This window comes from Sceloporus occidentalis, unplaced genomic scaffold (assembly GCF_023333645.1).
Source record: "Sceloporus occidentalis isolate IW3139 unplaced genomic scaffold, rSceOcc1.0.p SCAF_235, whole genome shotgun sequence".
In the NCBI taxonomy this organism is placed as follows: domain Eukaryota; kingdom Metazoa; phylum Chordata; class Lepidosauria; order Squamata; family Phrynosomatidae; genus Sceloporus; species Sceloporus occidentalis.
Window position 1 is genome coordinate 569,939 of NW_028317215.1, and position 22,924 is coordinate 592,862.

Sequence of the window (22,924 nt, forward strand, 5' to 3'; positions counted from 1 at the left end):
CATATCTTAGATTTTTTCATGAATTCCCTGCCTCTGCCGCGAGTGGAAATTCTGAGGCCTGGAAAGATCGTTCTGCCAGCAGCCGCCATCCTTGGGAGGCGATTTCTGCCAAGACTATGAAACGGCATCGTTTATTTATAAGAAGCGGCACTATGAGTGCGATGGACATCGTTCTAAATATAATCTCTGCCTAGCGGCGGAGCAGCTGCCGAGACATGCGCTATCTGCTGGAAAATAGGAATAGAGCATGACATAATGCTTTCTACTGAGAGGGTGGTAGATCAATGGAACAGCCTCCCAGCAGAAGTGGTAGAGGGTAATACAGTGAGGGGATTAAACATGCACAGGATAGACATACGGCGCCTGAATCTAAGACGAGACCAACGACTGATTAAGCTTTGAGTCGTTACAGCAGGAGGAATGGGCCGACTAGACGGGGGCCGACGGGGGCCGATCTGCCGGCAGGTTCTGGGTTTTAATCTAAGGGCCAAACTCAGGGGCCCGGTAAGGCACCCATGCTCCCTGGTATGGTGTTAGCGTGAGAGTGTGTTTGTGTATGTATGTGTTAGTGTATTGTAGTAGAGGGAGTGTGAGTGTGAGTATATGATGCTAGCATGTTTGAGTCTTTGCTTTTAGTATGTGTGTGTGCATGTTGTTGTATGATGTTAGTGTGTGTAAGTGTATGTTGCTGTAGTGAGTGCATGTGAGTGTATCGCAGTAGAGTGTGCATGTGTTAGTGTATAGTGCGTGGTTTTAGCATGTATGCATGGTACTGTATAGTGTAGAGTGAGTGTGCGTGGATGTATGGTGTAGAGTGAGTGTGTGTGAATGTATGATGTGTATGCTTTTAGCATGTGTGTGTGCATGTTATTGCATGATGTTAGATTGCGTTAGTGTATGGTGTTGGAGTGGCAGGCGTGAGTGCTGTGTGGTGAGGGTGAGTATGCGTGTGTGATGGAGTTTGAGTGTGTGTTAGTACATGACGTTTGAATCTTAACCTCTGATAAACCTTCCAGCTTCTCAGTCCCGGAATCCTCACGCGATGCTGTGTGATAACGATTAACCATTCGGGTCCCGCGATATATTTATGATCCAGCGTGATATATATTTTATCGCACACCCCCCCGCCCCGCCCCGTTCTACCCGCGCAGCGTTCACTTCCGGGGGGGAGAATCCTGGGAAACATCGACGACCAAACGCCCTGGAAACGTTTGTGTCTGTTCAGGGGGTTTTTGACACTTTGTACCCAGATGTAGATAACGCGCTTCTGATACGGATGCAGGAACGGCCCCTGCTTGAGTGCCGCTGTTCTAATGTTCACACCTGTGTTAAAGCAGGTATAGTTTTGCGGTGTTTAGGGCTTGTGTTTCTCTCCGCTGCAGAATAAGACGTTTTATTAAATTAACCCCTTAATGACAAAGCCTGTACATGTACGGGCTCAAAATGCATTGTTTTCAATGGGTTTTGGGACCGCCCATTTTCCTTAAGGGGTTAATAAAATAGAAATGAAATGCCACCCTCACCCAGTGACCTCTCCCCGTCAGTAACCACTTAGCAATGAGAAAGAATCTTTCCCAGAAAGCCGAGCATCCGATTCACTAACATCCACGGGGGAGCTGGCACCGTGAACTCTCCTGACCCCCTTCACCTGCCCCGGGGGTCCCTGGGGGGGCAGACAGGAGATCAATTCAATTAAAAGACTGTGACCACAGTGTATCCCCCCCAGATCTTTAATAACCCTTTCAGCGCCAGGAGAGTGCGTTTTAATACTACTAGAGGATTCAATGGAATAGGTAGGTGTGTTACGTTACTGAGATGGTGGTTGATAAGTGGAACAGCCTCCCAGCAGAAGTGGTAGAGGCTAATCCAGTGAGGGAATGTAAACATGCATGGCACTTGGCATCAGCAGAGGGTTACCGTAGATGCCGGACGGGGGAATTAGATGGTTGCCTTTATATTTCGGAGGGCTCGGAGAGAACGGGGCAGCCGGGGGGCCAGTAGAAAGTAATTTTCGTGGCCCCCATCCCACCCTGCCTGCCCCTGTGCGGGGTTATTCCCGGTCCCCGTTCTTTGGGCATCTTATTTCTTCTCCCCGCATCCTCGTGGCTCTTCCTTCTAGTCTGGGGCCGGTAATCTGACATAACGGCCGCCGACCGAATCCTCTCATTACTTCTAATTCAATCGCTCCGCTTCCCACAGAATCCTAACGAGGCTTCGTTCCCAGACAGGGGGCTCAACCTGAGAATGATCCAATCCACTCCGAGGAGGGGGGGCGCAAGTGGAAGGGGGGGCTGCTGGGTTCAGCCATTAGTGACCCCCGCACTCTAACGAGGGGCTTCTGCATCTCTCCTTCCCTGCCGACCCCCCCGTCCACCGCGCCCTGGAAGAATATTATTAAACTACCTGCCACGCGGACAAACAAGGGCTCGTCTATTAGAGTGTAAGCTCCCAGGACCAGGGCCCTCCTCCAGTCCCAGTGTGTCTTAACTCGTTAATCTTTTTGGTCAATCTTATATGTTGCCAGTTTAAATAATTATTATTGTTGCCCGATGGTAACCCGCGCTGGAATCCGCTGGAGTTACAAAAATAAATCAGATACAAACATTCGGGAGCCGTATGCCTATCCCGCGCATGCTTGAATTCCCTCACTGTATTAGCCTCTACCACTTCTGCCGAGAGGTGGTTCCACTTATCCACCACCCTCTCTATATTCCGGAGCCGCATGCCGCGCATGTTTGAATTCCCTGCTTTGATCTGATTTGGAAATTATTTAACACCGAATGTGCTGTGACGGCCGGTAAATATCACTTGAACATGTTGAGAGGTTCATGTTACATATGGATTTTTGGGGTTTGGGCCGCGGTGACTCATTCTTCGCTCACGCCGAGTGACAGCATTCATCTGCAGAAGACTGCGTTCCACGAGTCACCTTTCAACTCGGCCAGCGAAGAGAATGGATCCGGAGAATGATTCAGAGCCGCATCTGTGCCGCAGATGGTCGCAGGAGAGCTCGTAGGATCCGTGCGACTGCTCTGCGTCCATTTAAAGGGACGGAACCCGGGATGCCTCGGGGCGTCAGACTCAGAACGTCTCAGATATAAAGTAAAGCGTCCTGGGACACCCCCCCCCCCGCGTGATGTCGAGATTAATTCAAAAGTATTCGCTTTGTAACATTTTAACCCAAAAACATGAAATGGCCGAGACTGTCGCGATGTGATGTTGCTGATCAGTGAGTTCTGCACACAGGGGGTGACGTTGGTGGTGCCTCGGTGCGGAATTTCTTTGGCACCTCCTGTAACGAAGACACGTGTACATTCTAGCACCGCATTCTAACGCACACGCTCATGCTAACACCATACCCTAGCATCGGCAAACTGGCACAGTATGCTGACACCAAATACATACGCACACTCATGCCAACACCATACATAGGCATAGACTCACACTCACATGCTGACACACACGCTAACACTATAAATGAAGACACAAACTTTAACACCATACAGTAACACGTACACTCACACACTAATGCCATACACTAACACACACTCAATCACCATACAGTAACACGTACACTCACACACTAATACCATACATTAACGCATGCACACTCTTATGCCATACACTAACACACGCACTCAATCACCATACAGTAACACACACTCACCATACACCATACACCATACACTTACACATACATACACACTCACTCATTCTAACATATGTGTTACCCAACCCCGCTTCAGTTACCTTGGAGGAACCCTCTTTGGCTCAACCCTGCCTGCAAACGACCAAAAAAATGTATTTCTGAATTGTGTAAATAAAATAATAATTATTTATTGTTTTATATAGCGCCATCATATTCTGTAGCGCTGTACAATACGTTATTCTTCTGGTAAAAGCATCACTCAATTAAAACGATGGCTGCTGTGTCCCTTTAAAGGCAAAGCCTACCGGGGATGAGATTAATGTATAAAAAAATAGTTATATTTGCCCAGAAAATATTTTTTTGAAAAAAAATAAATTCATTGGATGCTGATCTTTATTCCCAAATTACCATTGGCTGAAAAATGCAGCAGATCACCAAACAAAAATAGCGCTTATATAAAATATTCCATTAAAATTGAATGTAATTTTAATTTTGTAACCTTACGTTTTGGGTCTTTTTATGTTATTTTATGTTATTTAATTGATAACATAAAATAAAGTGTTTTGGAGGCTGGAAAAAGTAATGTTTATAATTTTGTCATCATGGCTTTTGACATTTTTAGCAGAATCTTCAGATTCTGTTTCCACGGGAACACTCGTTTTACGTCTTTTCCCTGCGTCAAACTTTATATCGGAACGGCTGAGGTTTCACACCAAAACACATTCAAATGTCAGACTTTTCTCAAAAAAATATATTTAATATTGCCTCTTTTAACCTCTTAATTGGCATCGCGACTCAAATGTCCGCTCTCCCTCCCTGCTTCCTTTTATACCAGAATAAGGTCCCCGGTCGGCCGCCAGCAAGCCGTCGAGCAGCCGGGGAACAAGGATGGGCACCTTCATGGTGGATGTGGGGTGTCATGGCGGTTGTAGGTTTAGTCCTCTTGTCCGTACGGGATTTGGAAGGTGGAACGCTCTAGTTTTCAATGCATTTACCGTCTTTCTGGATGGGGAAAGTCTGTGGCCTCCACTACCCAAGCCCAGGCCGCTAGTGATGGACGCGGATCTAGTAGGATCTCCTAGGCTTTCGAAGACAAAAAAAAAAATGGAAGCCCTCTTCTCCTTAAAACCTTTACAAATAGAAAAACCAGCATTCTGTAAGTCTCCAGAGCAACGTGAAGGGTTAAATGGCTCAAAATTTGACTTTTTTAATGCATAGAAAGCCCATTCAGATATCTTCTGATCCGCATAATCACAGAGACAAAAAGAAGACCGAGGAGCTCACGCTTTGTTTCTTCGGAATGAGACAACAGCGTCCAGATGTAGCAAACCGTCCCTAAAAATCTACTTAAAATATCGGTCGTCATGCCAACTAAATAATGAAACTAGATAATTTCCGCACTTCTTTCTTTTCCTACTCTGAGGACCTCTCCATGTCTGTCTATAAACATCGATCACAACCACGTTCTACCTTAACGCAATGGATTGACCTGAATCCCAGAAGGGTTCCTCGCTCCGTCCTTTGACACCCAAAGCGTTAAAGCGATGCATTAGTTAAGAGATTGCGCATGTTTAAGTATTCCTTATACTCGTTGCATGGAGTGGGGCTGATTCTCGATGAGCTCATGGATCGTGGGTCTTTGGGATTTTGCTCCTACCTTTGGGACATTACATTATAACCCTCGATGCGTGAATTTTTAACGGGGTGGGGGACATAAGTGGACTATTTCCTTGGTAACAATGTCAGATTTTTTTTGTTCCTGCCGTGATCTGCAGCCCGTCGCACGTTGTTGGGTGAGGGCCTAATAAAACAATGATGTCATAGAATCCAGCCGACGGTGGTCTCTGGCAGATTGAATGTTGCACAAAGCATGTGGCCTCCAGCTGGGCTGCCCTGCCCTGTATCTCCGAGCTCTTTATAACCCCGAGGACCCACGCGGGGCAAAGGAGAGTCCCAAATCGGGGCAATCCGGTTAAATTACCTGTTTTGATTATAAGGAATTAAATTAATAGAAAACATGGAAAGTAAATGAATGAATTAAATTCATAGAAAACATGGAAAGTAAATGAATGAATTAAATTCATAGAAAATATGGAAAGTAAATGAATGAATTAAATTAATAGAAAACATGGAAAGTGAATTAATGAATTTATTAGAAAATATGGAAATTAAATTAACTTAATCTTTAAATTAATAGACAATATGGAAAGTAATATGGAAAATACAGGAAAGTAAAGACATTTTTTAGATTTTTTTTTTTTTTTAAGGAAAAAGGGGTAATATTTTTTAGAAAATATTTTAGAAAATACAGAAGTTTCTTTGCCCTACGAGTCAATAAAAAACAGCGTCTTTCCCAGACTAACGTAGTCCCTTAGAGGAGCGCCCTCTAAATTTCCTGGGCGATTCTTAATAAAAATACTAAATCTGATTTAATTGAATAGCGTTTTAAAAAAACGCATAAAGCATAATTATTAAATTATTATTAGTCTTGCTAAATCTGTTGTGTTAGCGAGAACTTAAGGTTCGATATGTAACATTCAGAGTAATAATATACATTTTATATAAATATGTACCCGTCCCGGGCGTGAAGTGGCGTCTGGTCATCCGGATCTATAAACCCGTCTGTTTCTGTATTTTTTTATAGTTATTTATTAGAAGGGGATATATTTGCATATTTTTGTACATTTTTTAAATATTGCATTTCGGTGATTTGAGGATCTTCCTCCGATGATTTACAGACAGAACCGACTCGGTTTCTGTGCAGAATGATTTGGTTTTGAGAAAACCTCTGGAAAACAGATCCTCCGATCCCCCGAGATTTACAGTCGTTTTTATGAGTCATTCCTTCGCGGTTCCTGGAAATTCAAGAAAAGAAAAAAAACCTCATTCCCGGCTTCCGAGGGGAAAACCAAACGATGGAGGTGAATTCAATCAGGAGGAAATCCAGAACGTTTGGACAGCTGGTGATCCCGGGAATTAAGGTGGATCTGTGATTACATAATAATGGAGTGAGAACAGGTGTGGATCCGGTGAGCGATCCAGGTTATGGAATGAGGGTAGATTCACTCAGGGATCCAGATCATAGAATATATTCTGTAAATGGATCCAGATCATAGGGATTATCCAGAACGTGAAATAAATGCTAGCTCAGTGGATCCAGATCATACAATGTTTGTGTGTTCCGTGATTTGGGTCATAGAACAGGTGTAGATTCACATAGGGACCATGAAGATAATGGAATATATGTCAGCTTAGTGGATCTAGAACATACAGCGTGTGTGATCCGTGATTTGGGTCATAGAACAGGTGTGGATTTCGTAAGTGATCCGGTTTATGAAAAGGGGATCCAGATCCTAGAATATATCCGCACTCTGTAAATGGATCCAGATCATAGAACAGGTGTAGATTCACTCCGGTATGTTCCGGATAGCTGTGTGGTTCCAGATCACAGCTTAGTTCGTGTTCACTGATTGCGGTCGTAGAACAGTCTTCATTTACTCTAATAAGTCATCGCGGTGCAACGTTTGAAAAATGGTCATTATCGCCATAGCAACTGCTTTTCGATTGGTTGCTAGGCCGATAAAACTTTGCACCAGAATCTCTTTTCATCCACAACCCCCACGTTCCTTCGGGTAGAATCTTGCCAGTCCTCGTGGCGTCTTTCATGTCGCCCGGCTTGGGAGTTCGTTGATCTCTTCTTTGTGGATTCCTGTATTTTTTTTTTTAAGTAACCTTTCTTTTTCTTTAAAGTTCACGTCCAACATAGAACCGCGTTGGGGGTTCAAAGGGTTCCGTGGAGCTTTCTAGGGAACTTCAAAAGAACGAAAAGGGTATTACTAGAACTAAAGGGGACATCAAAGCCCCACGCTGGCCCATCGTGTGTCGTGAGGCTTACTTATTGTGCGTGCGCTGCTTCTACAGAAGGAAAGCTTGGAGACGGCCCCCGTATAGACATTCTCGCTAATTAATAAGGCCGTTTCCGTGAATCGGATCTGTTTACATCTCTGCGCAAAGGGCGGAGGTCACAAACGCCCACAGTTCGGTAATCAGATGTTGTAGAAAAGGTCGTCGCCGATATTCCCAGTATATATAAAATAATTACCGTAAACATTTCTGTTTTGAAAGAGAACGCAACGGAGTAACGTGATGTCACTAATAAAGAAGATTCTATTTCTTATCTGAACATTAAACGTTTTACTTGTGACTGTAGGTTACCATTCGGTATCTTGGTGGATTAGAGATAACCTGGAATGTGAGGGGACAGACTCTGCTCTGGCGTTTTCTGGTTCCCTCTGATCCCTTCTTCATCCATGTTGGGAAAAATCTTTCCAGTTAGGGGCTTAACTGAAACAGACAGGTCCTGGGCAGGATTTACTCAAATGAGGCTTTAATCGCATAAACAGTACAATTCTCCCCGTTCATAATTAGTATGAGAGTCGGACCACCCATCAAAACCTTAAGAAACTTGGCAAATACCCCTTATTGCCCCATTTACTTACAGTCCGTTTCCCATTCATTAATAGAGAAAGTTAACGTTTGTTTTAATCCCGTTGGATTATTTCAGGTTTAGTGAAGAAACGTCTATTTTTGTCGTAAATGATTTTTATGAGAAAAGCCAGTAGTTACACGTTTCTGATATCTGATCGATGTATTGATTGGTTCTCAAATTCAGGGAAGGAGAAGTCGTCTCGCAGGAGGAACTGACCTTCGGAACTGAATTTCTGGAAAAAGTCTCTTTGGCTATTAAAATAACTGTAAAAATTTTCAGTAGGTTTCCTCCGTCCTTCTTCCTCCAACAAGTTTTGGTTTTGTGGAGCTTGCGATTAAATTTCCACCCCCCCCCCCAAACTCAAATCCCAAATGATCAAACACATTAGATGCTTAATGACCATTACATCACGCACATTATTCTCCAGAAACAATCAATTAACGGCGTGAGCTCCCATTAGCTCCGGTAATTAATCATCGGCGATGGGCGACAGGAATATCGGGGGGATTCATACGGGTTTCGCATCCATTCCAATTTATAGATAGGCCCTCCGTGGCCCCCCTTTGGTAAAGATGGTGGAGCTTATATCGTATCCTAAAAACAGGGGAGGACTAAATAAAGTCAGGGCTAAAAAAAAAAAAGCCTGGATTAAATGAAGCCGGGATTAAATAAAGTCAAGCTTCTCCCTTTTTTCACAGATTTTTTTTTTTTTTTTTTTTTTTTGAGATTTTGTTACATTGTATCGGCCGCATTCTGGTTGTTGTGTTAATTCCATCTGCCCTGCCTCCTTCGCCTTCGGCTGGGTCACATGGTGCGTTAACTGGCATCGGATTGGCCAGAGGCCATTTCTTACTACAAAGCAATTCACGCCAGTTCTCAAAATACATAAAGATATGTATTGTTTAGAAGGGACATATTCCTGCTATACAGATTATAGGATGTGGTACCCATAGAGCCGGTACGGAGAGAGCATTATTCCTCCCCAGTCAAATCCATCTACTTTAAATCCATTTGTCGTTTTGTATGAATTAATTATTTGAAGCCCAACGGTCTGCCTGCATCCGGTGAGTGAGTCGGGGTAAATTAATCTGGACGGGGAGACCTTTCTCCCTTTGTGTCGTGGTTAAAAATAAAAAAAAGGTCTCTGTCTCCAGACGACGAAATTAAATCAGAGGAGACGCGGGACGTGATGTTCCTTGACCGCACTTTGAGGGCCATTTCAGTAAATGAGGGTTAACCCTTTACGGCAGTGAGGGAGGGCCTGGCGTGGTAATAGTTGGCGACGGACGCCGTACTTTGGGAGTTAGTCCTGAATTATATTTTGTGTCCTAAACGCGTTGAGTTGCCAGGGAAACAATTCGATTGTTAGATTCTCGTTGACTTTGTGGGTTGGTTTTCCTGGCTGTCGTGTCTAATAACTATTTCCGATTCAAACCAGATGCCCAAACCACACGACGTTATCATTAAGAGGCAATAACCGTGAGTCTAATCACTATTATGTTCCAGGAGGCGGCCATTTTGCTCAGACAGGAAACTGGACACTCGCCATTTTGTATTCTTCGTCTGTAAATGTATTTGCGGACATTAATACCCAACGGAAGATGTGGCAAAAGCGGCGCCAGACACATCTTTAATGGTCTCTCCCATGGTCATGGAAGAGGGGCAAGAGACACTCTGTACTGTCTATGCCCCTTGGCTTGATTAGGGCTAATATTTTGCCCCATCTCTGGAGAAGTGTCCGTGGACGTCTATGCCAATGGGTACTATCGGTATACTGGAAGAGCGTGATGTCATGGGCTATAGGTGGAAAGTTACGCAACATTATAGCCCCGCCAACTGTCCAACAGAGGAGGATGTTGGCAGCTATGGTGTAGACCTGAGAAAAAAAGTGTAAATCAGGCGTCCAGATTCTGAAATTCATATTTTTTCCCTCGCTGTCTCTGGTGAGACCCAAACTAAACGCCAATTAACACCAAAGAGAGGCCATTTTAATTTTGAGATATAAGCCCAAGAACCCTCAAACTGAATGACGTTAACACAGTAAGAATTATCTAAGGATCTATGGTTTTGTGATCTATTTTTTTTAAACTTTTTTGTTCTCTTGCAGGATTTAAGATGTTTCCACCCAAGTTCTTTGTAGATGAAGCAGGACTCGCCCTCGCGATCAGATGGAAGCAATTTATGACGTTACCCAGCTGCGTGTGGCCCTGATCACTCGAAACGCAGCTCACTCATTACGAGAGTTCGTGGGTCGCCCCGGCGATGTTTTTTTTTCTTGAAAATCGAAAATCCGTGTCCCAGGTTCTAATAAAATGCAGGAACCCAACCGCTTCTTACTACGGTTCTTATGGAGCCGTCTGTGGTTGGCAGAGACTTCTAGGAGTTGGAGTGACGGCTGCATTTGATCGGCTTGCAGTTACTCCGATGAACGGATGGACAGACGCGATTCCAGACCACCATCGATTTGTTTGGTAGGAGGGGAGACTCGGTAGGGAGCCGCCATGATTCTGTGGCTGATGTATGAAGCCACCACCATTTACCACCAACCGCTGCCCGAGGACGTGACGGACGGATACGTAATTTGCCAAGAATTGTAAACATTTTAAGGCGTGACAATACAATTTCATAACCTTCTAAATAAAAGGAAAGTAAAGTGTTAAAACGCGACAGATGCTTCCCGACCTGCAACCGGGGCGTCGAACCTGAGCTGCAATGACTGCACTCCGGGACAGACGGGGTTAATGATCGATATCCAGCAGAAGTATAAACATTATCAGGCCGGAAATAATCAAAAGGACTGTTTTTATTGTCAAATGTCACAATGGATAAGAGAACATACATGAAATTCTTTACTGTATGTCAGACGGGCTCAGAATTTGTTAAGAGACAGGATTAAGAAACAAAGCAAAAAACAAAACAAAAAACACATATGTATAAAGCTTGTGTCGTTACTGAACTATGATGTCATCTGGACTCGGTATAAATTATTTGCTCCCATACATTCTGCTTGAAATGTTAAGAGCTACTAAGCACACAGAGCGGGGAGGAAAGACGACGTGCGGAAACAGACGTTATATGCTGGATTTCTTCTGGGACAGGTTGATTTTATCCCCGAGACTCAGAGCCATTCCCTAAAAAACAATAAAAAAAGAATCGTAAAATAAATAAAATAACGAGGGAAAAGACGGATGGGAATCGAACGGAGTCTTCATGACGATGCCCGGGGGACGCTGCACATGCGCAGAACATTTTCGGGAAAGGTCCGCTATATGACGAAGAAGCTTGGAACGGCGTCTTTAGAAAAAAAAAATAAACCCACGCATTTTACGCAAAATGCCTTTTTTATGGCATAAACTGCTCATTAATGTGGTTTTTACAGGAAGGCGGCAGGGGGTTAATAACGACTGACCGAAGAAGTGGGGGGAATGAGAGAAAAAGGAGAAAAAAATAAGCAACTTCCCTGATATAAATATATTTGTTTTAAAAAACCCAAACACCAGGGGAGGGGGAATGAATCTTAATGTAACATGGAGAATAATAATAATAATAATAATAATAATAAAATACTATGAAGAAACGAAAGCTGTATGTGGGGTTTCATTGGCCGCGGCTACCTGACTCTTGGCTCTGATCCGTATGTGTCCGGTGACCGGGGCATCAGGCCCGAGGTGAATTGGCTTTTCGATGCTGACGTTGGCGAGGGCGTCCTCTCCGAATATGGAACGGGCGTAGAGGTTGGCGGCCATGAAGCCGCAGTAACCGGACAAGGCCTGTGGGGGGAGCAACAGAGAACGTGAGACTCTCCAAGAGAGGGAAAAACCCCCCGACAGATAAGACACTCGCGTTCCCGGTCAGAAAGCGGAGCCCACCTTCTCGGGAGTGAGGCATTTCATGTTCGTCGACTTCAGAATGTGCTGCAGGTATTCGTTCAGGTCGATGATATTCGTGTTAACCGTCACCTGCGAGAAACGCCAAGGGAGGAGAGTAAACAACCGACCGAGTAAAAAATGAAGTATTTTAGAATAAAATGAAAAACGTGATGGGAGTGATAAAGGGCCTCTGTGCGCCTAGGAAGAGATTCTATTAAAAATCAGCCATTTACAGCTACAATAGTCATTTACGACATTAACCCCGCCTGTGCTGGATTTCTGATCCATTTCATGTTGTTTTAATCGAGAGAATCAGCTTTTCTTTCAAAAGTGTCCCCAAACTGTGATGTAAATCGAAGTCATTGTTTCTTAAAGACATAAAAGCACAGCATGTCTCCTGCATTAATATGATCTTAAAACCGCAATAAAGCAGCAGGACTCCTGTAATAAACGCTGATGCGGAGATTCGGCTGCAGAAAGTCCCGAGTCGCACCTTATTCTCCCACTCGAACTCTGCCCACATCTGTCGGAACTCGGTGTCGGTGCAGGACGCCGGCTGGATGTAATCCATGATGTCGATGTGGATATCGCTGAGAACAACGCAGTTTCTGTCGCTTGCTGCTCCGGACACGTCGTAAACTGCAAAGAGAACGCGGCTGTTACATCGCTTAAAAAAGAGATATCGTCCCAAAATAGTTTTAGATCAGATCAGTAAAGATTAGTTTTTAACCTAAAAAAAAAGACCTTGGTTTCCACTGGAAAATCATACACATGGAGCGTCACCACGTACGGAAAGCCCCAATGTCCCCTCTAATGGGGGCACCCGGCGCAGACACAGCCCCGAAATCTCATTTCACAAAAAAACCCACAATAAGCAGTTTGTATCTTCTGCGCACAACTGAAACCCCTGGTATTTAACTTTCCTGTAACACAGAGAACTTACCGATATTCCCAAAAATAATTCCGTTCTCCGTAGAAGCCACTTTGACGTTGGCTTTAATGTTGGCGAAGTCGTGTGGAGCGAGCGTCAGGGGAGACGGTTTCTCCACCAGCTTCAAATCACCTGCAGGGAACACGAGAGGAGAGAGAGGTCACGGCACAAGCCCCGCTAAACATTCCCCGCTCCGCCATAACAGGTAACGAAACCTACACTTATTACACAAATATAACCGCCTACCGCCACCTGGTGGCAGCTCACTGCAAACACAACCAAAAGAGGGGAGAACTTCCTCGATGTAAAGATTTAAACCTTAATCAGTCGTTGGTCTCGTCTTAGATTCAGGAGCCGTATGTCTATCCCATGCATGTTTAATACCCTCACTGTATTACCCTCTACCACTTCTGCTGGGAGGCTGCTCCACTTATCTGCCACTCTCAGTAAAGTAAGGATCTGAAATGGATCGCTCAGCATGGAAGGTGTCTGAAATTTAAGTCACGGTTGGGCAGCTTCTACAAACGCCGTTACAGTCTCTGAGAATTTAACAAGCGAACGGGAACTCGGCTGGACAGACGCGGCGCTCGCAGGTATCTCGGAGATCCGCGGCGAGGACTTTGCGCCGGGCATCAGACGGTTTAACGAGTCGCCCTCGCGGTCGAGCTCTTACCCAGCGTGGCCAGCTCCAGGGTACAGTTCTGCAGAGTGTCGCTGGTCTGATTGACAACTAAAACATCCAAAACAATGTCGTACTGATTGACGTGGACGTATGCCTCGGCGTAGACGGGGTCCGAGAAACCGGTGAGCTGTGTGACCTACCGGAGAATGAAAAGTTAAACCGGATCCACGGACACGACCGCCATTTTAACCAATAAAAAAAAAATTACATAAAAAAAGCTCCTACTTTGTTGAGTTTGGAAGCCAGCGGGTCGGCCGCCTCCTTCCTCTGGGTTGTCCCCATGGCTGCTAGGAGGCTCAGCTGAAATTGGTCCTCTTTGGACGCCATCTCGCTCTTGGCAGTCAGCTGCATGAAGGATATGGGGTCATCGGCCTGGACCGTCACGTTTCGCTTCTCGGACTCTTTCTGATGGGGGGGACACAATGAACGGTTACGTGAAGCAAATCCATCGGAAGAAACGCGTTAATTGGTGCAAAAACATATTAAACACCGATATTAATAACGCACTGACACCGATAATAAGCGACGTTCAGATTCGAAAGGAGCGTTTAGGGGACCTTATGGTCAACCGACCGGAATTGGCAATTATCCTTAACACGCGTAGACAGAGCGATAAGACAGAGGAGGGTAATTCAGACGCCCGCTTCTCACCTTCTGAGAAAGCTTCTCCTCCTCGAGTTTGGCGGACAGCATGTGCGAGAGAGACTGACGGCACTCCTTGTTGAAGATCTCGTTCATGAGAGGAGAACATTCGGACAAGACCTTGAGACAAAGCGAGATCCTGTCTACGTCGTCGTCCGTGATGGGCTTCTTGGGAAGGGACGACTTTCCCAGGTGAAGAATGCTGGCCATGAGCAACATGGCTTCTGCCACAAAAGACTGCAGGGCGATAGGAGACATAGGGCATGAACATATAAACACACACGCAATGTTACATATATGTACACACGCATACCTGCTATACCAGAACTTTCCGTTAAGCCCTGTATCTCCTGGTGGATGCGCTAGCCATACAGCAATAACCGCGCATGCACACAGAAGCAGGCAGCTAGAATCCTGCCCCTTCTCAAGGCTTTTCCCCCCTGCTGAGGATTAAACCCAAAAGCGCTGAGCTAAGCAATAAACCGGGTATATGCCGGGATACATCATCTCAGCGGGGGATAGTAAATGAATTGCAGGGCGCGCGCTATTAAATGGCATTAAACGCACGGACAGTCTCTGCGAATCGAGCTTAACTCACGTTTTGCCGCTTTTTCTCCTGGACTAAAGCTACGTAGCGCAGAGCGATCTTAGTCAGCGTGGTGGCGAGAGAAGCGGCAACAAAGAAGTCCCCGTCGAGCAAGAAACCTCGTAGAGGAGGCCTGTAAGGAAAAGAAACATTTTTTTTTTGAAAAGGGCAAAAAAACCTGGGTTGTGGAGGAGAAAGATGAGAAGAAACCATAACGGCGCACCTGTCCTCCTCTTTCTTGGCCGGCCGCGAGCTGCTGAGGGCGCTCTGCGTGGCGTAGGTGCCCATTTCTGTCACTAGCTTCTGAGCCGGGCCGACGGTTACTTCATCTTCAGGCTTCATTTCTCCAGATTCCTTCTTAAGTTCATTATCAACGATCGGGACCTGAAGAGAAAGAGCAAAAAGACAATGGAGTAAAAAAAAATAAAAAAAAATACAGACGCAAGAGGAGAAAGAGAATTACATTCACTGGGTAAAAAAGAAACCTTAGCGATGACCTGATATCAGAGCAGCCTGAAACAAATTCCCATGGTATTGCCCCAAAAACATACAGCGAGCTACGGATCCCGTAAATAGGTACGTCTCGGTAACGCGCTGTGTATTTCTGGCACTGGAAGGGTTAATGCTCTGTTGGTACTTGAGCGTCACTCACCTCTCCGAGAGACCGGCGCACTTCAGTCATCACGCTCTGAATGTCGTCTTTGGTGCTGCAGTATTCTCCCAAAATCCAGAGAGCCCCTCGATAAATCCTGAGATCAGAAGGGAAATTATTAAAAGCGTCTTATTTTCCTGCCGTCGGTAACGAGGGTCTTCAGATGCCATGCGTTGTTTATTTCTTGTTTTATTTTGCTAAATACTTTGTTAACATTTGCTTCTTTATATACCAAATAACTGCACTACTCTTCAAAAGTTTGGGGTCACTAAGAAACTTCCTTGTTTTTGAAAGAACGGATAAATTTGTCCATTAAAATAACAAAATGGATCGGAAATTCAGCGCAGACGGGGTTAATGTTGTAAATGACTATTGTAGCTGGGAATGGCTGATTTTTAATGGAATCTCTTCATAGGCGTACAGAGGCCCTTTATCACTCCCATCACTCCTGTGTTCCAATGGCCCTTTATCACTCCCATCACTCCTGGGTTCCATTGGCCCTTTATCACTCCTGAGTTCCAATGGCCCTTTATCACTCCCATCACACCTGTGCTCCAATGGCCCTTTATCACTCCCATCACACCTGTGCTCCAATGGCCCTTTATCACTCCCATCACTCCTGTGTTCCAATGGCCCTTTATCACTCCCATCACTCCTGTGTTCCAATGGCCCTTTATCACTCCCATCACTCCTGTGTCCCAATGACCCTTTATCACTCCCATCACTCCTGTGTCCCAGCGGCCCTTTATCACTCCCATCACTCCTATGTCCCAGCGGCCCTTTATCACTCCCATCACTCCTGTGTTCCAATGGCCCTTTATCACTCCCATCACTCCTGGGTTCCAATGGCACGTTGTGTTCGCTGATCCAAGTTTAAAAGGCTAATTGATTGTCAGAAACCCCTTTTGTAATTATGTTACTGCTAGAAATGCCCTTTTTTTCCAAGACGACAGCTAAGAGACCCCAAACTTTTGAATGGTAGTTTATATAAAAACCACCGAAACAGTCTGACAATGTTACACACAGACCGTTTCTAAACTAAACGTTAACCATACTTGACAGATTTGATGGCATGGAAAACTTCCAGCGTCTTCTCCACGATGAGAGGGCGGAGGTTGTCGAACCGTTGAACCGCTTCGCGCACGAACTCCAACACGTCCGCGGCTGCCGCCTCATTGCTGTCGCTAAGGAACTCCATCAGCTAGAAAACAAGGAACATCGTAAACCTTTTTACCAGCGTGGAATAAAAACTTACAACGTACTGAAAACCTGTTTTTTGTAACAAAATATTTCTAGTAGCAAAATGAAGCCTGGATGTTTAAAACAACGTGGATGGAAGGTTTTAGGCGCTCCCCTTTCTAGCCGACACAGCTCTGCCCCAAAGCCTCGACACAAATATTGTCGCCCCACAACCAGTAACTGAATTTACAACAGCCGTGGGCAACATGAGAGTCTTACATGTCATCCTTATGCATGGGTTGTATGTGATATGCGCCACTCACCACCGGAATGACGTTTGCTGCCATGTCTGGGAAGCGGACGCTGCAGGAGTGTAGGGTGCGCACCAGGAGCTGGCGGTATTTATCGGTGTCTTCATGTTCGGAGACGTTGTTGGTTTTGATGACTTCTTTCTTCAGCACTATGACCAGCTGGAGGAGGGAAGACATGGTTACTACAGTCGGAGACACGTGCCGCATGCACCATCACACCTGTGAACAAGCATCGAAAGCTTTACCTCCTCCACGTTCCTGGAAGAAACCAGGTCCAGAGCCAGCTGCAGGGTCTTCTTGCGCACCTCCAGATCAGGGGTGCTCAGCACTCTTAGGATGTCCATCACCAGATCCTGTGGGTTCAAGGAACACAAAGAAGAGCAAAATGTTGTGCGGTACTTAAATCCATTACTCTTTGGGTTAAAAGACTGCAACACGAATCATCAAACATTTAAATGAAATGTTAATTTTGGTAACATTGACACGCATTTGTTTTTAAAGTTAAAAATCAAGAAAGGGGATAAAGGAAAAACAATCTTTTTTAGCACATCATTTATAACAGCCTTTAGCATATTATATCTGATACAACATAAACAGAACTAATGGTGTGGCATAGCTGGCAAGTGTTCACAAGTATCATACAATTAAAGCAACAACCTATATATCACAGACTAGCGGCATATCTAGAACTCCGGACCCTGCACCCGAGCCAGACACAGAGTCCACACTAGTACACTGTCGACACGCGTGATCTGCTGACCTGTAACACGCGTTCGTGAGAAGGGTGGTCCTTCAATTCGATCAGACGATCCAGCACGATGAGCTTGACGTTGTTGTCACTTTCCTTGATGATCAGGTCGATGTAACACTGAGCGGCTGCCTAAAGGACGGAAGAGAGACGAGGTTTGCCGGCTGTGATAACCCCAAAGCTCAGCAAGCGAGCCAGAAAGCGACTGCGCTTAACGGCAGGGCTAACGGGGGGGGCGAAAGAAATATAACTGGCACGCCATTGTGGGTACACGGTATATCAGCAGATTGTAAAACGGGGACCCCAGGGCGGAGAGGCAACGCATTTAAGGTCATGTTATACCGTTTAGTCATGTGGCATTTTCGTGACCTGATACACAATGTCTACTTCCCATTGTACAGTGCTATGGAATTTGATGGCGCTATATAAAACAATAAATGATAATACTGCGACTGCACAGAAGTCCCAGTTTACCTTGATGGCGGTGGGCGCACTGGACAACGTGACGAGGGTCCCCGCTGCTTCGTATTTCACGGCCGGGCTGGATGACTGGAGCAGGTTGAAGATGCATCTGATAAAGCGAGCTCTCTCGGACGGGTTGGCGTGGCAGACCTACGGCGACGTAAGCGGCTTATTACACAAAGCTTTCGTATAAAGCACGTTCAGGCTCATTCCGCTGGGTTTTCATACAAACCTTATAGATCAGCTCAACGATAACCAGCTGGAGGATGTCTCCGAACGTCTGCACTTGGTCTATGCAGGTACTTAAGTAATCAAGAGCGCGGTCCTGCGGGAGACAAAGGGTTAAACAAGAGTTCTATGTAAGCCATTAGGGTGTTAATGGCCTCGTACACAAAACCTTAAGACACCAGGACTCTGGAAGGTGGAGAGAACTGGCCATGCACTTCTTTACAGGGCAACTATTGCATTCTGCCCCAGTCTGCCAGTTTTTACTAACGCAGCAGAAGCAGACCGCAGTCTGCACCCGACGTACGTAGGATTTGCACCGTAGCCAAAGTCTTTACCTGGTCAGCATGGATAAGCATCATGAAAGCATTTCTCTTGCAGCTTGCGTCTTTCTCGTTCACAAGAAAATCATGGATGAGTTCAGGGGCGTCGGGAATGAGGTGTTCAAAATTCCTACAAATTAGTAAATATTGTTAAAATAAACAAAAAAAAAAAGAAAATGACACAATGCAAAACTAATTCCCTGAACAATCTAATAAAGGGAAATGTATCATTACAGCCGCGCCATATAATGACGGGAAATCCAGAATCACAGGCAAGAGTAATCCATTAACGGTTTGGAAACCAGAAAATTCAGGTTAAATCAAATAAATGTAAAGCTTTGGGGGGGCCGTGCGTTAAAAACAAAAACAAAACTACATCAGAGTAATATTTGCAGCGGATGTAGAGAGGCTGAAGGGGCTGTTTTTTTATTCGTAAATTTTATAAAGGAGCGGAATATTTCACCCACAAAATGACCAACAAAAGTTTGGGGTCACTGAGCTCTTTCCATGGGAAACGAGGAAATTTCTGGCTGTAACATAATTACAAATGGGTTTTCTTAAACTTGGATCAGCAAACACAACGGGCAATTGGAACACAGGAGTGATGGGAGTGATAAAGGGCCCTTGGAACACAGGGGTGATGGAAGTGATAAAGGGCCATTGGAACCCAGGAGTGATGGGAGTGATAAAGGGCCATTGGAACCCAGGAGTGATGGGAGTGATAAAGGGCCATTGGAGCACAGGAGTGATAAAGGGCCATTGGAGCACAGGAGTGATGGGAGTGATAAAGGGCCACTGGAACCCAGGAGTGATGGGAGTGATAAAGGGCCATTGGAGCACAGGAGTGATAAAGGGCCATTGGAGCACAGGAGTGATGGGAGTGATAAAGGGCCATTGGAGCACAGGAGTGATGGGAGTGACAAAGGGCCTCTTTACGCCTATGAAGAGATTCCATTAAAAATCAGCCATTTCCAGCTACAATAGTTATTTACAGCATTAACCCCGTCTGCACTGGATTTCTGATCCATTTCATGTTATTTTAATGGGCAGAATTTCCCTTTTGTTTAAAGACTAGGAGAATTCTACAGGACATACAGAGACATAACTAGATGGACAGTAATGTCCCATACAGGACCAGACGTAGGTCGGCCTCGCACGCCTCACCTGTAAATGGTGTAGATGGCGAGCACCGCGTTCCTGCGTACGTAGCTGTGTCGGTGCTCCAAGCATGCGCGGATCGCCGGCATCAAAGGCTCCAGCAGCTCCGCCTCCTTCAGTTTGCACAAAAAACGCAGCGTGGAGCCGCGGATGAATTCGTTGGGATGTTGGAGATCCTGAAAAAAACAACAATTGGGTTATAATTGCGATGGGGTTTGTCGAATCCCATTAAGGAAAACCCAAAATGTCACAAACCGTCTTTTAACAAATGCAAATCCTTCCCGGTTTATTAAACTTCTACTTAAAAACATAATCTAAACAGCAATATAAATATTATTTGGCTTTCAATAAAGTTATTTAAACATAATAGGCGGTTAGCAGCAAGACCGCGATCACCAACCACTCTGCCCGTCTCCACCGACGTACCTTCCTATAGGCGTCACAGACGAGGATCATCTCCTGTAACAGTTTGCCGTCTGGAGTCGTTTTGGGGACGATCTCCCAGAAGACCAGGAGCAGCTTCTTTATCGTGTGATCCTGCAGCGGCAGCACAAACCGAATGATGGTCATGAGAAGGCCAGGGAGCTTCTCTCCGTTCAGGATCATGATGATGACTTTCTTCAGAGCCTCCGTCTTGGACTTGACGTCACCCTTTTCTAAGACGGTAAAAAGATACGTTGTCAAGAAAAGCCACTGACACGTTAAAATCAGCCCTTTATCACTCCCATCACTCCTGTGTTCCAATGGCCCTTTATCACTCCCATCACTCCTGTGTTCCAATGGCCCTTTATCACTCCCATCACTCCTGTGTTCCAATGGCCCTTTATCACTCCCATCACTCCTGTGTTCCAATGGCCCTTTATCACTCCCATCACTCCTGTGTTCCAATGGCCCTTTATCACTCCCATCACTCCTGTGTTCCAATGGCCCTTTATCACTCCCATCACTCCTGTGTTCCAATGGCACATTGGGTTTGCTGATCCAAGTTTAAGTTTAAAAAGACTAATTGATGGTTAGCCAGAAACGACCTTGTTTTCCATGAAAACACCTGAGTACCCCCAAACCTTTGAATCGCAGCGTGTATGCCAAATAGTTTGGAATATATCTATTATATACATCTGCTATTTTCTTCTTCTGTCCTGAACTCTCCTCCTTATTAATCTGCCAGAATATATCGGTGAAAAAAAGTTATTTTTCAAAGAAAACCCTCCATTACTTCAGATATTTTATGCCTTAAAAAAATAAAAAATTATAATTCCAGTGAAAAAGCTTGAAAAGTGGCCTTCACAACCAGTGGAATGATTTTACTGTTCCATTAGTTGCTATGGTGATATGACAAATTTGGAAACATCACACCGGAATACGTTTTTATAAATAAGCTCGTCTATAAAGGACAGTGCAATAAAAAATGGCACACCGGCTCGCAGGAAAGCCACCGCACAGTGCAGCCGTCATTAAAGTATTAGAAAACAATATTAATACTGCCTCTATGTTCATTTATTCCTCCCCAGCAATGTAGAAGGAGCTCTGCAGATGTTCAGCTCTTGACTGTCTTAAACCACAGAACTTAACTAGACGGGGAATGATATAAGGCGCTACCCACCTAGATCCGTCTTCAGCGAGACCTCCGACTGAGGCTCCGAGTCCATCGGCACATTGATCAGCGTGTAGCACACGTTCTCTGCAGCGGTCATGATTCCTGCTGGTTAACGGCTCCAGATACAGCACCGGTCAATGCGTTCACGTCGAAAAAAGTGGCAGCCCCTATAGAATAGCAACAGACATCTTGAGAAAGCGTGATTTTTACTTTTACGCAAATAAAGACGAAAGAAATTCATGGGGGGAAAAGAACCCCCTCAATGCCCTGCAGAACATTCCTCCCTATCACTAACACGGGATCCTGCGCCCTTCTGCGGGCCGAGGCGAGAAACATGGGGGGGGGGGGGGGGGCAAATGTAAAATATAATGCTTCTGGTGCAAAGTTATTTATGTGATTTTATCGCCTGGGCAACCAATGGAATGCTGCCGCTGCTGACTGGACCAGTCTATTGGTTGCTATGGCAATAAGACCACTTTTTAAAAGTATGCATCAGGTTCCTTTTACTTATAAATATCAACCTTGTGCAATTTTGGGCACAAAACACCTTCCTTGGGGCAATTAAATGAGTTGTCACGTGAAGAAATTATGTAATTTACTCAATAAATAAAAATAGGAAATAAAAATATATATAAAGGGTTAAGCCAGTAATACGTCGCCCCCATGGCCCGAGCTCCTACATGTGTTAGGGCCCCTCTTCTAGCCCTGGCCTGACTCTTCCCTCACCCACAAAGTACCCCCTGGGCCTGCACAGCGCAATGGGCTGCCCCAGCTAGTGCCTCCGGCCTCCCCGTCCCTTCCAGGAAGGGGTAAGGCCCAGCATACAGCCTGCCTAATGCCACCGTTACTGCCATTCTGCCCCCAGCCCAGGGGCACACAGACCGTGCCCGACGGGTTACCTGCGGCTCCCGGTGCCCCGGCTCCGGAACAGGACAGTGATCGCTCACAGGATGACGTGGAACCGCTGGCAGGGTTTGAGCCACATCAAGGGTACGGAAGTCGGGTAGGATCAGACCTCCTCCTCGTAGAGAAACGCAAATCCCGGAAGCTCCCAGCTGGTGGAACGCACAGATCCGGAAGGGCTAACTGGTGGAACGCATGCCGCCGGAAGATGGCATTGCCTCTGCATTTCCCCAGCGTCGTTATTACTTATGTGTCTTTAAAATGATTCGAGCATTTATTTTATTGTCAAAGCTTCACTAACTTAAAAAATATCAATGTACCGTTTACACCTACTTACCCTGGGTACAACTCCCAGGAATCTCAGCCAGCCACTCTGACTTGTAAAGATAAAGAGCTCAGATTCAGGTCAGAACCGTCTCCGCAGTTTTTTGGCCAAATACTTTCTCTTTTTGTGGTGATGTGACATGATGACATCACATCATTCTCTATCCTTCATTACACCCACTGACCAGGGCCGC

At 45.4% G+C, this 22,924-nt stretch overlaps 1 protein-coding gene across 1 annotated transcript; it reads right to left on the reverse strand.

Moving 5' to 3' along the window:
* Positions 1 to 11,209: 11,209 nt before the first annotated feature.
* LOC149276527 (coatomer subunit beta-like) lies at positions 11,210 to 21,600 on the reverse strand. Its single transcript, XM_089503534.1, has 21 exons — positions 21,510 to 21,600; positions 20,333 to 20,562; positions 19,913 to 20,082; positions 18,764 to 18,878; positions 18,433 to 18,525; positions 18,213 to 18,350; positions 17,751 to 17,870; positions 17,236 to 17,343; positions 17,003 to 17,149; positions 16,556 to 16,701; positions 15,501 to 15,597; positions 15,072 to 15,232; positions 14,861 to 14,981; positions 14,272 to 14,499; positions 13,846 to 14,025; positions 13,612 to 13,756; positions 12,951 to 13,070; positions 12,501 to 12,646; positions 12,008 to 12,097; positions 11,753 to 11,908; positions 11,210 to 11,269 (listed from the first exon to the last, which is right to left on the reverse strand). The coding sequence occupies exons 1-21, from the start codon at positions 21,598 to 21,600 to the stop codon at positions 11,210 to 11,212; spliced, it is 2,862 nt and encodes a 953-aa protein (XP_089359660.1).
* Positions 21,601 to 22,924: the final 1,324 nt, after the last annotated feature.